General features: G+C 56.6%; 1 protein-coding gene across 1 annotated transcript; it reads left to right on the top strand.

The window, feature by feature from the left end:
* Positions 1-7,321: 7,321 nt before the first annotated feature.
* Positions 7,322-13,599, top strand: LOC149852763 (uncharacterized). Its single transcript, XM_090029800.1, has 12 exons — positions 7,322-7,640; positions 7,949-8,059; positions 8,514-8,617; positions 9,032-9,067; positions 9,290-9,357; positions 9,531-9,558; positions 9,808-9,906; positions 10,251-10,303; positions 10,493-10,744; positions 12,171-12,413; positions 12,938-12,988; positions 13,445-13,599. The coding sequence occupies exons 1-12, from the start codon at positions 7,589-7,591 to the stop codon at positions 13,485-13,487; spliced, it is 1,140 nt and encodes a 379-aa protein (XP_089885926.1). The 5' UTR covers positions 7,322-7,588; the 3' UTR covers positions 13,488-13,599.
* Positions 13,600-16,361: the final 2,762 nt, after the last annotated feature.

Here is a 16,361-nt window from a genome sequence, read left to right as displayed (position 1 = left end):
CAGTCCTGACTATCCAAGGAGGGCCCTGGCAATGGCAGGGGGGCAGGACGCTGGGGTCGGGGCTCATTGACCTCAAACTAGGAGCAGCTGGACAGCAAAGTCAGTGATGCTGGTGAAGACCTTCATGCCCAGTTCATGGTGCTGGGCATCCGGCGCCTCAATCCACGATGTAAAGTGCTGTGGGAAGAAGACGTTAAGATCAGTGGGCACATGCCCCAGCCTAACGCAGAAGCCGTGGCACCATCCTCCCCAGGGCCAAGGCTTGGAGCTCGGGCTTGACTATCTGCCTCAGGCTTTGAGAGCAGCTTGCTGCTGTGCGCAGGGCTGGAGCCGTCCCTCCCCGCGCCCAGCCCCTCTGCATCGTGCCCACCTCCCTGATGGAGAAGAGCGTGCCCAGGCTGGGGGCGCTGGACAGGACGCAGCACAGCAGGCCCTCCAGGTACTCCTCATACAGCTGCTTCATGATCTGGAAGGGGAGGGAGACCCAAGGGGCAGTACCACGGGCCTGGGGCCACTCCTGCCAGGGGGTGGCTTGTGGGACATGGCAGTGGCAGGGGGCCCTACCTGGTTGTGATGGCTCTTATGCTGTATGACCAGGAAGCTCTTTTTCATGGCGGCCCATGGGAGGCGCGACTCCAGCTCTGGCTCCAGGCTGAGCTGTCCCAGGAGAGATGCAAAGTCTCTTGCAACAGGGAGGTTGCCCCCGCTCCCGGGGCCTCTCCCCAGCAGCCCTTTCCCAGGAGGGCTGGGGTGACGGGGCCTAGCGTGGGCTCTCCCTGGGGTGGAGCGGGGCAGCCTTGCAGGGGCCGGCAGGGCCCTGGGGGTCGGGCCTGGGCTGGGCTCAGCTCCTGCCCTTGGGTCTTGCTGAGCAGGGACATCGTGCATGGCAGGAGCCCCAGCTCTGCCTGGCAAAACTGCTCCCGCTCTGCTGCCAGGTTGTGTGTGCCCTGCTTGGCCCCCCCATCCCTGAGTGCCCAGGGCAGAGATACCTGGGGGTGCTGTGTGGTGTGGCACAATAATGACACAACACAAAAGTGTGTGTTTGTGTGCGCGTGTTTGTGTATTACACAACAATGATACAGAGCAGAAAGAAGTGTGTGTGTTACAAAATAATGATACGCAGCAGAGGTTTTTGTGTGTTTTACAGAATATTTATGCAGAAGAAATGCGTGTGTGTGCTACAAAAATATAGAGAGCAGGAATGTGTGTGTTGCAAAAGAATGATACAGAGCAGATGTCTGTGTGTGTGTGTGTTACACAATAATCATGCAGAGCTGAAGTATGTGTCTGTTTTATACAATAAAGGAGCACAAGTGTGTGTCTGTGTTACATAATAATGATACAGAGCAGAAGTGTGTGTGTGCACGTGTCTGTGTGTTGCACAGTAATAATATGGAGCAGGAGTGTGTTTGCGTGTTTGTGTCTTGCAGAATCATGATACATAGCAGAAGTGTGTGTTACAGAATAATAATACAAAGCAGAGAGGTGTGTGTGTGTTACAGAATAATAATACAGAGCGGTGGGGTATTACAGAACAATACAGAATAATCATACAGAGCAGAGGGGGTGTGTGTGTGTGTGTGTGTGTGTGTGTTACAGAATAATAATACAGAGCAGAGGTGTGTGTGTTGCAGACTAGTGATACAGAGCAGAAGGGTGTGTGTCTGTGCATTGCAGAATATTAATACTGAGCTGAAGTGTGTGTGTGCTCGCATGTGTGTTGCAGAATAATAATCCAGAGGAGAAGTGTTTGTGTTACAGAATGAAGTGTTTGTGTGTTTTACAGAATAATGATGCAGAACAGATGTGTGTGTGTGTTACAAAATTATAGAGAAGAGATGTGTGTGTCTGTGTTACAGACTAATGATATGGAGCAGCCATGTGCGTCTTTGTTGCCAAATAATGATATACAGCCGAAGTGTGTGTGTGTGCATTCATGTGCTCGTGTTCATTATAGAATAATGATATAGAGCAGAAGTGCGTGTGTGTCACGGAATAATGATACAGAGTAGAAATTAGTGTATGTTACAGAAGAACAATACAGAGCAGAAGTGTGTGTGTGACACAACCATGATACAAAGCAGAAGTGTGTATGTTACACAATACTGACAGGCAATAGAAGTGTGTGTCCATGTATGTGTGTTAAAATGTTGTCCTGTGCGGTCAAGCCAACGCTCAGGATCTCTGTATTGTGCTGTTTAGACAGGAGGGCATGGTGTACAATTGCACATGCACACATACACAACTCAGTTAGGCACATACACACACACTAGGTGCATACACCCCCCCCCACACACACCAACTCAGGCACACGCATCTAAGATTACCAGCCTAGGCACATGCATACCTACCACCAATTCAAGTACATACATGCACTAAGGATAATGGCATGAACTCATACACAATACACATATACACACACATATACACACATGTTAAACACTGACTCAGGTGACATTGTGTGTGTGTGTGTTGGTGCCTGTGGTACCTGTGCTTGGGATGCTTGGTAACTAAAGAGCAAGTGGCAGAGATCAGGGGAAAAGGCAGAGGGGAGGAGGCAATAGCGAAGAAACAGGGCTTGCAGGCAGAGAGGAGCTCAGGATGGCTGGAGCCATAACAGCAGGGGCAGGTGTTGGAGGTGGCAGGTGGGGAGACCTGAGACAGAAGTCAGAGGGGTGAGGAGCAGGGCCGAATTGTAGTAAAGCAAAACCCAACTCAGGGTCCAAATAATAGTTTTATTAAATGAGCACTGTACTGTACAGCTTGGATCCCACACACACTCACACAATGGCAGCAGGAGAAAGAGACTCAGTGGAAGGGTTGGAGTCCAACAGAAACAGAGTCCAAGTCCTCGGCTGAAAAGAGGGTGAGGGGGTGACAGCCACCAATCCAGGCTGGGAGGGGGTCCTTGATGGCCAGCCAGGGTCTTTCTCCAGCAGGTGTTGTCCAGAGGGGGGTCGCCAACAGGGCCCTGGATTGATAGGCAGTGTGACATGTAGCAGGTCTGGTCCAGGTGAAGATGCGACCCCAGGAGTCAGTGTTCACTGCCCCTTTTTATAGGGCAGATGACCTATGATCTCCCATGGGGAGAGCATGTCCAGGCAAGGGCGGCCTGGTCCGGAGGGCTCCAGACGTTCACCGTGAGCAGGTGCAGCCATGGCACAGTGGTGGGTCGCCTCGTCTTTTGTGTCTTGAATGCGGAGGGTGGTTGCAAGGGCTGGGTCCTTGGTCCAGGTATTGGTTTCGATGGCGGGGTGATTTAGTAGCGGGTTCTGCTAACTTAGTGTTTCACTCATCCAGTCACTCTTTTGCTTCAGGCATTCAAGGAAAATGAATTTACATGGGAGAGGTTACAGACTTCATCATTACAACACACACAACAGGGCATGGGGGCAAGATGGGAACAAGATGGGAACCTGACACACAAAATGGATACTCGGCATCACTCATGCCAACCCACATGACAGGCCTACATCACACAGTATTGATATGGAACAATAAAAATGAATGCAACAAATGATAGGAAGATCAATATAATACAATATAAAACAGTAAAAATCAATGCAAACACAAGAGGACACTATTTATAATATAAAAGGGGTTACTATTACAAGAACTTAGCTTACCTAGTATTACTTGTAATCACTTCTAAGGGATAGAGAAGGTGGAGAGAAAGTCAGAAATGGTTAGGGGAAGGGGAGGAAATGTATTTCAGAAAGAAAAAGAAAACCTGGGGGTTTTGCTACAAAAGAATGATACAGAGCAGACGTGTATGGCTGTGTGTTGCAAAGTAATGATACAGAGTCGAAGTGTGTGTGCACGCACTTGTGTGTGTTACAGAGTAATAGTACAGAGCAGAACTGTGTGTGTCTGCTACAGAGTAATCATACAGAGCAGAAACGTGTCTGTATGCTGCAGAATAATGATACAGAGCACAAGTGTGTGTGTGTGTGTGTGTGTGTGTGTTACACAATAATATGGAACAGAAGTGTGTGTGTGTGTCTTGCAGAATCATGATACATAGCAGAAGTGCATGTGTCTGTGTGTGTCTGATGGAATAACGATATGGACAAGAAGTGTGTTCATGTGTGTCACAGAATAATAATACAGAGCACCAGTGTGTTTGCAGAACAATGATACAGAGTATCAGGTTATGTGTGTGTGTGATTCAATATTTATAAAGAGCAAAATTTGTGTGTTACAAACAAATGATACAGAGCAGATGTGTGTGTGTGTGTGTGTGTGTGACAGAATGATGATATGGAACTGAAGTGCGCGTGTTTGTGTGTGTGTGTGTTGCAGAATAATGCAGAGGAGACGTGTGTGTGTGTCCAAATGATACATGTGTGTCTGTGTTGCAGAATTATGATACAGAGCAGAAGTGTGTGTGCGTGTTTAGGTGTATATTACACAAAAATGATACGGAGCAAAGTGGGGGGTGTGCGTGTATATCTGTGTGTTTATGGAATTTAATGCCAGGCTGGTTTCAGCGATGTAAGAGCTCTGGTGTGCCAGCCCCAGCCGGCAGAGCACGGCGCTGGCACCTGCTGCCTCTGCTGCCCGCGCAGGCAGGCGGGGCCGCGGGGCTGGCTTTTGTGCAGCTCTCGTGGGGTTTCATTCCCCGGGCGTCGGGCACAGTAACACGGGGCCGAGTCGGCAGGCTGGAGCCCGGTCGGGCGCAGGGCACTTGGGTGCTGGAGGTGTCTGTGCTGACGGTGAGACGGCTTTGGGGAGCAGTGCTGTATCTAGCGTCTGCACCACTCCAGATAGCTCCGACCCGCCCCCGCCCTGTCCCTGCGCCGGGTGAATACACTGCACATGATGTGCAGCTCGGGCCGAGGGTCTGTCCAGGCTTCACCACCCCGCGGACAGACTCCTTCAGCGTGCCCTGGGACCGGACACCTAATGGAGAAAGGCACCACGTGTTAGCTAATGCAGCCTCCCGCCCTGCCTCTGCATCCCCTGCCCCCATGGCAGCAGGCGCTCAGCCAGGGGGCTGCCAGCAGGGCCAGCAAGGCCAGTGCTGGTGTCAGGGTTGTTGCGGCTGATGCCCGGGGCGCTCAGCAGGCGATGGGGGCAGGTGTGGGGAGACACGGAGGCGCCCGAGCAGGGCTGGTGCTAAAGGAGGAGCAACCCCCTGGGGAATAAGCAGGAAATGGGGGCGCAGCATTTGCGTGCCCTTGTTTTATAAGGGCCCTTTTCAGATCGTGCTGAACACGATGCAGATCTGGCTGTTGACTAACACGAGTTGGGGACCCAAGGGGTTGAGGAGCCTGGAGAAGCAGATGACGTCCGAGAGGATGCCCAGACTGCCCACGAGCCAGACGTCAAAGCAAATCCCTCCACAGCTCTGGCCGTCCCGCCCCCGGAGGGACACTCGGGACATAAACAGCGACTGACCGCAGCCCGACGTGTGGGGGAGGGGAGACCCCCGGGGCGAGGGGAGGCAGTGGCCTCGCTCAGCGTCTGCGGACCTGGCTCTCGCGTGTTAAACATTTGGCCTGTCACAGGGATGCGCGGGCGATGGGTGTGCAGCGGGCTTGCCTTTCGGAGCTCGGCTGAGTCCCAGGCTTGAAGGGTTGGTGCTAAGGTGGGAAAAGGTGTTAAGTTAAACCCCTTTCCTGGCCCGAGGCTGGGGTGCCCTGGCCTGGCGCACACATGAAGCAAAAATGCTGTGGTTCGTTTCTTGGGAGGCGAAGAACTCTCAGACACACGCTATTAGCAACACAAAAGGTATATTTGCAAATAGGGTCAGAGCGAAGACAAAAGACCACACTCTGCCCCCCGAGGGAAACTTCTCAGCAGGCTTTATCCCCTCTCTCCTGAGCACGTGTGCAGAAGCAGGAACTCTTACAACTCATTTCCGGTTCATACAAACATATATGTAAATACGTCACTTCATATGTCCCATGTGCATTATAATTAACTACTTAAGTATGCGGGGCGGATAGGCTTATATGCATTAGCTAATTACGCATGCTTAGAAAAGCTCTCCAGGTTACCAAAAGTTCAAACCCACTCTTTCTCAAGGACAGGATCATTAAAAATTGCAATTACTCTTATCTGCCTGAGAAGTGAAGGGAGCATGAAAGGGAGTGTGATTTAGCGTAACAAAGAGATAGTAAATTTGCGAAACAAAGAGAGTGATACCTTAATACAAAGAGCCCTTGGTAGTTTCTCCTCCACCCCCTCCTCCCACCAGGGAGAGCTGCTAGCTGTGCTGTTCTAATAACACTATTCATAATGCATTTTTAATAATATTTCCAACACACACACAAACACGCGCACTTCAGTTCCGTATCATCATTCTGTCTCACACGCACATCTGCTCTGTATCATTTGTTTGTAACAAATTACTGGGGTCGTTTGACCCCTGTACTCTTTCCTGCCATGGCAGGGGGTCAAACTAGACGATCTACTCAGGTCCCTTCCGACCCTAGAAACTATGAAACTATGGCCTCTTTGTGTGTGGAGGCAGCAAGGTTGGGGCTGGGGCAGGGCTGGGCCTGGTTGTGGGCGGGGTTGTCCAGGCTCCACTGGGACTTCCCAGAGCGCGGTCCCCCGACCCTGGGCTGGTGTCTGCAGCGCAGCCCTGCGAGACACTCCCCATTCCCCGGCCTGGCCTGGCCATACGGCCCCTCGGCTCCTCCCTGCGCACAAAGGGGCTCAGGCCGAGCGCAGCGGTGGCCCCAGGAACCGCTCTGCGCTCCCAGCCCCGCGCCCTGCCCGCGGGTGCCCTCACCCCCAGGGCAGACATCGGAGAGGCCTGAGGCTCTGGCCCCAGGCGCTCGGGTCTCGCCAGGACCCTGCGCCAGGGCTGTCCCTGCGCTTCGCTGCCAGCCCCGGGACTCAAGGTCGAAGGTCGTCCCGGGCCGGGGACACCCGCAGGCCAGGCCGGACCCCGGCACCCACAGCCCCCGCGCCCAGCACCTTGCCCTGGGGAGTAAACACCCTGGTTGCCGCGGCAACGGTGCTGCTGCCCCCAGCGCGACATCACAGTCCCCAGCCCAACTGTCAGCCCGGCCCCGCCCAGTGCGCTCGGGCGTCGGCGCAGCCAGGCGCACGGCCCCGCCCCGGTCTGGTCCTCGGCGCCGGCAGGGGTCGCTGAGCCGCTCTTAGCTGCTTGGTGGTGAGCTTATCCCTTAGAGAGCTCCTTAGTGCGATACTTTGATAGTTCAGTAGCTTATTACTTCAGTAGTTCGTTAGTTCATCTGTGCATTTGTTAGTTAGGTACTTAGTTGGGTCATTAGATAGTTTGTTAGCTTATTACTTTATTCATTAGTTAGATAGTTAGTTCCCTAGTTCAGTAGCGCAGTAGTTAGTTAGTTAGGTTGGTAGTTAGTTCCCTGTAGTCCCCACCCGAGCGGCGGGAGCGCGCACCTGTGGGAGCCGTCAGTGCCCTTTCTGGCTCAGGCGAGGGCACCCCGGGGACACCCGCGGGCCCGGCAGGGGGATTTTGGGCGATGGGGCGAGTGGGCGGCAGGGGCTCAGGCGGTGCCAGGCCCAGGCCGCGGCCCCGTGCCTCGTCCCTGCTCTCGCCAGCCCGGCTCCTCTCTCCTCCTCCAGCGCAGGGCTGTGTTTCTTGCAGATGCTGCGGCGCGAGAAGCTGCCCCCGCTGCGCCTGCGCCCCAGCAACGCGGGTGAGGTCTGGGCACGGCCCCCAGGGCAGCAGTGCGGGGTGGGCGGCGCGGGCGGCTCCAGGCCCGTGGGACATCCCCTCCCAGCAGGGTTTGCCTGGCAGGCCAAGCCCCCGCTGTCCCCGGTCCAACCTGCACAGCCCCGGCTCCGTGCCCCCAGCCGTCCCCCTGCTCCGCACCAGCAAGGTCCCGGGCAGGGTGGGCCTCTGCTCCCGGGCAGGGTGGGCCACACGGGCTGTGGGACCCCTGTCCTCACAGTGGTGCTCAGTCCCCACAGCCTGATGCTCAGCCCTCATCTCCCCCCGCACCAGATGCCCCGCTGGGCGCAGGCAGGTCGGCAGCAGGAAGACTCCCCTCCACTAAGGACACTGCACGTTTACCTCCCCTGGGGGCAGACCAGGAGAGGAGGGAGCCTGCACCCGGTGAGTTGGGGTCCAGCCTGAGCTGTGGGAGGGCTTGTGTGGTTGCGTGGGGAGGGGGCAAGGTCTCTGCATGGGGGCACCCCCTCTCCCTCCTCAGCCTCCATTCCTAGGGGCCGACCTGATCCAGCACCCCGGCACTTTCCTCCACCCTCCACATGCCTGTTTGCACCAGGAGACCCCTCCCCAGCCGTACTGCCCCTCATCCCCTTGTCCCCTGGGACCGCGCCCCCATCAGGGGTATTTGCATGTCAGGCGACCAGCCACATCCCTGGGGTCTCTCCCGGACCTGCTCCCTGGGGACTCCCACCCGACCCCTGTGGAGGAAGGCCCTGCCCTGGCGGCTCACAGGACTCCTGGCAGGTGCCCCCACGCGCTGTGCCCAGAGGGGCTGGCCGCCCTGCGCCCTGGCAGCAGAGTGGGTCCAGCTGACGCGCGGCCCCTTGTCTCCCCGCAGGACCAGGAGCAGTGCCGGGGGGAAGTGGAGGGGTGGGGGAGACCCTGCCAGCTGTGCGGGGCAGCTCTGCCAGGGGCCAGATGTGGCCGGACCCTCCCGCTGCCGTGAGTCTCTCCCCTGCCCAGAGGTGCTGGGGGCTGATCTGGGGTCAGGGGTCTCTCACCAGGTGCACTTTGCCCCCCCACCCCCACGCACTGCATGACACCCCAGGGAGAGTCTCGCTCTCTGCCGACTCCACAGGCCTTGGAAGAATAAGGGAGGGGGTCGTGGGCTCACCCCCGATCACAGGGACAGTCCTTCCCAAACCGGAGTGTCTCAGGGGACCTGGGACCTCGAGCTGGGCGGTGGGGGCTCAGCTGACGCAGGTGGTAACAACCAACCCCTGGCACCCCTGGGACTCAGGTCTGAGAGCTGTGCCTGGCCCCAGGACTATGGGGGCCGCCATCCCTGCACCCTGGGGAGATGGGGAACTCGCTGCCCAGGGGAGTCCATCGCCCAGCAGCTCTTTCCTTCCCCAGGCGGAGAAACCCCGTGGCAGGCAGTGCCGTCAGCAGGTGAGCAGGATCCAGGCGGGGTGGGGGCTGTGAGGGAGACCAAGTGGGCTGGGTGATGGCCACATGGAGGGGTGGACCAGAGGGACAAGTCTGGGCTGGGCTGGGGGATGGCGGGGAAATGCAGGGCCCGAGGGAGGTGTTGGGGGCAAGAGGTAGCTACGTGTGCAGACAGACGGCGGTGGCGTGATGTCTCTCCAACCCGCGCTGTCTCGTTTGCTGCAGCTGGAGCTGGAGGCGCTTCGGGCCCGGCTGGCACAGGCAGAGCAGGACATAGAGATCGTCCTGTCCTGGTAGGTGTGGGGCTGGGCAGGGAGCTGGCTGTTCCCATTGTGCGGCACAGGGCTCGGGGCACAAGCCCAGGGGCCATTCCACCTTCTGTGCATGTCTCTCCGTGGGGAAGGGGAGTTTTCTGGGACGTTGCCATCAGTGTCTCTGAGCCCAGAAATGTTTTCTGTCTCCACAGCGCACGGCAACGGGAGGAGCGGCTCCGGGTGAGTTTGCATGGGGCAGAGGCCGGCAGGACCATGAGGCAGGGGAGGAAAGAGGCTGAGGCCAGGCTTGGCCAGGCTGGGGGACATCCCAGAGGATGCTGAAGCTAGGAACAGGGTCCCGACACATGGCGTGTGGGGAGAGGAGGGTCCTGCTGGGTGCGCAGGGAGGTAGCGCTGGTGGGTGCGGGGCCCGATACACTGGGCGCGGGCATGGGCAGGCTCTGAGGGGCTGGGGGGATTCTCGTGCAGGCCCAGGTGGAGGCGCTGAGGAGCCAGAACCTCTTCCTGGTGCTGGCCCTCAAGGCCCAGAGAGAGCAGGACCAGGATCTGGACGACAGCCCCATGGAGGTGAGCCGCTCTGCACGCCCCTGTCCCAGAGTACGAGGAGTGTGTGTGTGCCTGTGTGTGCACAGGGCAAGCCTGGACCCTGCTGTGCCAGCCCCGCAGTGGAGGGGACAGGGGGCTGCCCTGGCTCCGTGGGCGGAGGGTTTGTGTGCGCAGTGCTGGGCACCACGTGAGCTGTGTGGATGTCACAGTGGGACCGGTGGGGTGACAGGTCTGTGCTGCACTGACCTCTTCTGCTCCCTGGATTGCTGTCCCCCAGCCTCCCCCGATAGTCCACCACGTGCCAGGTCTGGGCCCACAGGCTGGATTTTCATTTCATTACCATTTTCCTTTTCCATTTGCAACAGACTCCCATGGACATGGAGGGGTTGGCGGAGGAGTGCTGGCCGCCCTGGCGGGGGTAAGTGGGAGACAGGGAGGGGAGGGTGAGGTGCGGGGCTGTCCTGGGTAGCTGGTGGGCTCTGGGCCAGGCTATGGGGTGTTGCAAGTGGTGCTGTTTGCAAGGAGGGGAGTCCTTCCTTCTCTCGTGCTGGTGGGGATGAATTCAGTCCAGGACCCATTTCTGACCAGTTCCTTTTTGTGCAACCAGGAGCATTAGCCCCCATCTGGAAATGGAGGCAGGGTCCCATGAGGACAGGGGGACCCAGTGCAACCTGCCCCTGTGTGTAGAGGCCAGCACCCAGGCCGAGGGCCCTGGGCACGAACACGCCGGCACCCAGACCAGGGCCCTGTGCGTGTCTGAGATGGGGTGCCAGACCGAACCCCCGCCCATGATGGATGCAAGCACCCAGGCAAAGGTTGGCCAACATCAAAAACAACCAGGACAAGGGGAGAGGTATGATTTTTTGTTGTGCGAGTTTGAGAGCCTGGGATCAGAGCTGGATGGGACCAGGGTGATGATCAGGGCCTCTTCTGCCTCCAGGCAGGTCAGGATGACCTGTGATGCCCATCCCTCAGGGTGCCAGTGCCCTGAACAAAACAGCTGTTCCCTGTGTCAGTCCCACATCACCTCTGAGCCTGCAGATCCTGCGCTCAGGCAGTGTGAGGGTCACATTTGGGAGGGGATTGGTATGGTGCTTTTCGTTGTGTTAGTTTGTGAGAAGTTCTCCCATAAAGAAGTTCTTCCTTATGTCTAAGGTAGATCTGCTTTCTGTCATTTTGTGGCCATTACTTCTACTTACCCCTTGGGGCACCCTGGTAAATAGAGCATCTCCTATTTCTTTCTGCCCTCAACAACTCATCGGGAACCAATTTACGTCGGAGGGATACATGCCTCATACAGTTGTGACACACAGGGGATGCCCGGGCAGTGGACACAAAATGGAGACTTGACATGACTTTGGTTCACTTACAAACACAGGCCTAAGCCATACAATATCCATATGAAACAATAAAAATCAATACAAACCTAATAATAATACAACATAAAACAGTGGATATCCAAAACCAAAATCTTGCTACCCAAATAAAAATATTTAAAGCTTATCCTACATCTTAGCTTCCTTATAGCTAGCTATCTATACGGAATGGGGAGGGAAAGAAAAAGTCAGAAATGGTTGGGAAAAGGGAGTGAATGCAATAAAATAAAAGAAAAAAAAAGAAAAACTGGGGGTTTTGCTACAGGAGAGCTTTTTACTCTTACCATAAAGAAGGTCTTCCTGATGTCTAATGTAAATATGCTGTCAGTTTGGGCCCATTATTTCTAGTTATCCCAAGGGCACCCTGGTAAATAGAGTATCTCCTATTTCTTTCTGCCCCCCGCCACCTCCTGATGAATTTGTTGATGACTACAGGTCACCTCTCAGGCTTCTTTTTCAGAGGCTGAAGACATCCAGGTCCCTCAATCTCTGTAGGACCTTTCCTGCAGGCCCTGAACCATATCAGTGGCCCTCCTCTGGACCACCTCAAGCTTATCCACATCCCTCTTCAAGTGCGGTGCCCAAAACTGGATGCAGTTTTCCAGCTCTGCCCTTATCAATGCCGCATAGAGGGGAAGTGTCACCTCCCGAAACCTGTTTGTGATGCACCTGCTAATGTATGATAGACTATGGTTAGCTTTGCTTATCACTTGTCACTCTGACGACTCAAGTTCATCTTGGAGTCGACTGTGACTCCAAGATCCTGTTCTGCTGCCGTGCTGCTTAGAAAGTCATCTCCCAGGTTGTGAGTGTGACACTGACTCTTTCTCCCTAGGTGCACCTCTTAGCACTTGACTTTATTAAACTGCATCCTATTCTGTCCATGATCCATCTCTAACCAATTACTTTTTGTGCAATCAGGAGCAGATTCCCCTCCCAGACAATGGACACAGGGACCCAGGTCAGCCTGCCCGTCACCAGAGAGGCCAGCACCCAGGCAGAGGGCCCCCAGCATGCAGACACCTGCACCCAGACCGCAGCCCTCTGCCTGGCTGAGGTGGGGTGCCAGGCTGGCCCAGGGCCCACATTTCAGGCAAGCACCCAGACTGAGCGGCAACACAGTCCAAAATGGAAAAGACCCCAGGAGGAAAGGTATGATGCTTTTCCTAGTGTTAGCTTGTGAGCTGGGATTTGCATGAGGAGCAGAGGGAGGGCTTGAGCCAGGACTCAGCTCCTGGTCCTGGGAAGGGTCTCGCAGGCTGGGAGAAGGACGGGTTGAGGGTCGGGACCCCTGGTTTCTTCCCAGCTCTGGAGGCCTCTGGAGATAATAGGTTAGTAAAGAGGAAATGACTAGTGCGTCTTCAGTAAGTCCCTTTGACCACAACTCCCTCCAGTGCCCCGTGTGTCTAGGTGGGGCAGGAGGTCAAGAGCCGTGGGCTCCCTGTGCTGGGAGCCCTCACTGTTGTGTATATCCAGAGTGCACCCAGGAACCAGAGCTAGGCCCAGCAGCACAGGGGGTGGAAGGGAGATGGGTCCGGCAGGGCTCCCGGGGCCAGTCGCTTGGGCGGGGCAGTGGTGGAGAGAGGGGAGGCTGGGGCATGGGCTGGTGGGAGTGGCAGGGCCTGCGGATTTGGGGTGTCTGCAAGGTGACCAGTGTCTCTTCCTCCCACCCCCAGTGCGGACACAGTGACAGAGGGGAGGAGGCGAAGGTGGGCAGCAGGGAGAAGGTGAGTGTCCCCTTATACCCCAGTAGTGGCAGATGTGAGGGGTGCCCTCCCCCAGCCCACATGATGATCGGGTGCCTCCTGCCTCCAGGCCACTCAGGATGACCCATCCTGCCTCTCTGCCAGGGCTCCAGTGCCCCATAAGGACCAGCTATCTACCATTTTGACCCCTCGTTGCACACCTCTGGTCCCAAGGACCCTGCTGCCAGGGCTTCACCCCGGGGTTTGTAGGTCAGAGTTTCCAGCCCAGGTCAGGCCTGCTGGGACAGAAAGCCCCACTGATCCATGTGTGAGAACCACATACTGCTCCCTGCTGGGGAGATTCTCCTTCATGCTGTGGTTGTTCCCTGGGCCTTAGTGCGGGGGCCAAGATCCATCCCATCCCACGCACACTAGTTTCTTCTCGCCTGGCCTGCATCCCACCCAGAGCGTGCCGTGACTCTGCCCCTTCTCCCACAGGCTGGCCAGGATTGTCCAGTGCTGTATTGCCCCCAAGAGATGAACAGCTGAACTCCTCCCCTCCCCACGCACCTCTGTCGTCCCCTCCCTCCATCCTCCCCTGCCTGATGCGGGATGGGCCAACAGGATGCCAGCATTGGTGATTCTGCCTCTCTGAGCATGTAAGTGCTTTCCTGTTCCTCCTAGGTTCCCACAGCCTCCTCTTTTGTCTCATTGTCTTGGGCCTACACACTCCAACTGAGGGGCCATGTCCTTTGAATGTACCCATAAGCCAGGCAGGCTGCAAGTACACTTGAGCTATAAGGCAAGGAGGATGCACAAGTGTGAACAGCAAAGCAAGCGGCATGGTATGAGCCACTGCTGCATTGCTCTGATTTTACACCTGTTCAGCTTTCTGGGTTTAAGTGGAGTGCCCTTGGCCTAGATTTGGACCATCAGATCTGGACTGGACAGACCAGCCTACTGCCATCTGACTGATGGCAAAATTTTCAAGAGGGCTTTAGCTTGGTCCTGCTCTGATCCTTCTGAGTGAACTACGGTTGACTGGTGCCTTCTGAGTCAGAAGGGGTACTTCCCTGCAGCTGTCTGTCTGTGACCGGGGATCGCTTGTCTTGGCATCCCTACACCCTGGCTGGTGCTCTCAGGAGGAGACCAGCGCTCTTCACTGCCTGCCCCCCCCGCCCATACCCAAGCAGGAAATGCTGCTGTGAGGGGATGCACCAGTGCTCTCAGGGGGTGCACATGCACCCCCGAGTACCCCTACACAATCGCTGCTGTTGGAAGGAAGTCACGAGTGCTTCCTAGAAAAGAAGGCACTCTACTGAACAACTTCAGTGTACCAGTGTTACATTGCTCTACGATGGACTTCCCCCAAGTATCCAGCTGGAAACTCCATATTCCCTGGAAATGTGTGCTCTGAGGACAAGGCAGAGAGACACTATGCATATGGGCCTAAACATTTTTGTGGATGGCTGCAGCTTTTATGAGGAAGGAAAATGCTCATGACCAGAGGTCAGTCAGACAGCCCTGGGGAAGATAAAGTAACCAAACTATATGCAGGCTGATCCATCCCTTACCACTCCTCTAACCCCCAGCCCATCCTGCCCCATTTGATTGTAGCATTCAAAGCCCTAGGAAATCTTGATATGGAGATTGCCCCCCTCACTCTCATGTATCCTTGTATCAGGCCTCCACCTGCCTCACCTCAGCACTGTGGCTCAGGTGACCCGGCTGCAATCAAGGCAGGCAGCGCCACGCCGAACAGAGGACTCCCCGCGACTGGCCCAAAGACTAGTTGGAACAGCCTAAGGGTGGGTCTGGAGAGAGAGGCACCTGGGGCTTGCACTGGGACACTTGAAACAGAATTGGATGTTTTCCCAGCTGCCAAAAAAATCTGGCAGTTTTCCCCAAGCCCACCACACTTGGGGAAGCACTGGACACTTTTCCAGCTATAGCATTTAGGAAGAACCTGGAGGCTCAACTCACCACTGCAAGGAGTCCAGCAGGTTCCCACCACAGACCAAAATACCGAGGGAAGCACCACACCACTCTCCTGACTGCTGGAGCATAGGGAACCCAAGTGGATGCTCCTCCTCCCGGCTCAGATACAGCAGGTCCCCCAAATGCACACAAGCCTGTGGAGAAGCCTCCAGCGCTTGTGGGGATGGGAGAGGGCTGCCCAGGGTGATCTGAAGTGGGAAACAGATGAAAGACTCCAGTGCGGAGGCTTCCCCACACCATGTACCCAACCAGTAGGCAGGAAAGCAAGCCTCACTCAGGCACAGTGGTGCCCACTGTGAGGGAGTGGGGCCTAGGAACGGCCGTGTACTCCCTAGCGCCCCCTACCATCACGAAAGGTGGACTCAGCACCCTCGGATTCTCGCCCGCCATGACTTTGATAATAAAATAAGTTAAGATGGGAGGCTGCCTTTATCCCCCTGGGGAACGGTACGTATGATCCTGCCCCTACTCCATATGGGGTGCCTCTGTGCACCCCTCCCTTAAAGGGTATGCATGCCTCCACACCTCCCCTTCAGCACGCCCCAAGCCTCGCAGCTGTTCCCTAGGACGTTGTGCGGTCCCCTGTCCTCTGGTGCTCTCTCTGGCACCCCGGGCTCATCACCCACCTGGCACCCCAGGGCCTGGCTCGCAGCTGCTGCCCTGTTACCGGTGCCCCTGGGCCTGGCTCGTTCTTGAGCTACTCCTCAGCCCACTGCCCCACTCGGGGGCCTATCGCCCACCTCTGGGCTTCCCACCCCTCTCGGGGTCTCTGCCGCACTCTCCGCAGCTGTTGCCCCCTTCTGGGCCTATACCTCGCCCTTCGCACGTGCTCTCCACCCCTTTTGGGGCCTATGCCGCGCTCTCCGCAGCCGTTGCCCTCCTTCAGGGCCTATACTGCGCTCCTCGCGCTTGGGGCTCAGGTGGCCACAACCATGCCTGGCCCCGGGACCCTTCTCTGGGTCCTTTGCCCCACTGGGCAAAATACCGCCCTTACGGGCTGGGGTCCGAAACCCTGCACACCGCGCCTCTCCGGCGCGGACAGTAGTGCCCCACTGGCACCATGCCCCTACTGGGCACCGGGAACCCCCAGGCTGCTGGGGAGCCCCTGTGAGGCCCCCTCTCACCCCTACAGCCTCACCTGGTCCTCCGGTATAACTATAACCAAAAACTCTGGCAAAACCACCTGGCTACAACATAAACAACACAGAGCCGCCTCACTCCTAACGTAAACACCAAGCCCCCACCAGGGCTCTCAACCGGACCTTCCTTTAGGGTGTTCTCGTCCCCAGCATCATCGCAGCCGGTCAACGTGGCTCAGGCCGCTCCTGCTCCTGCTCCTGCTCCTGCAGCAGCCAGAAGGGGACTGCTAGTCAGTCTCCCGCCTGGGCTGTTTATAAGGGCCTGGCCCTGCCTCCTT

This window comes from Crocodylus siamensis, chromosome 15 (assembly GCF_052110815.1).
Source record: "Crocodylus siamensis isolate JL-2025a chromosome 15, ASM5211081v1, whole genome shotgun sequence".
Taxonomy (NCBI): Eukaryota; Metazoa; Chordata; order Crocodylia; family Crocodylidae; genus Crocodylus; species Crocodylus siamensis.
The sequence above is the reverse complement of the archived record's forward strand: the minus strand, read 5'-3'. Positions and strand labels throughout refer to the sequence as shown.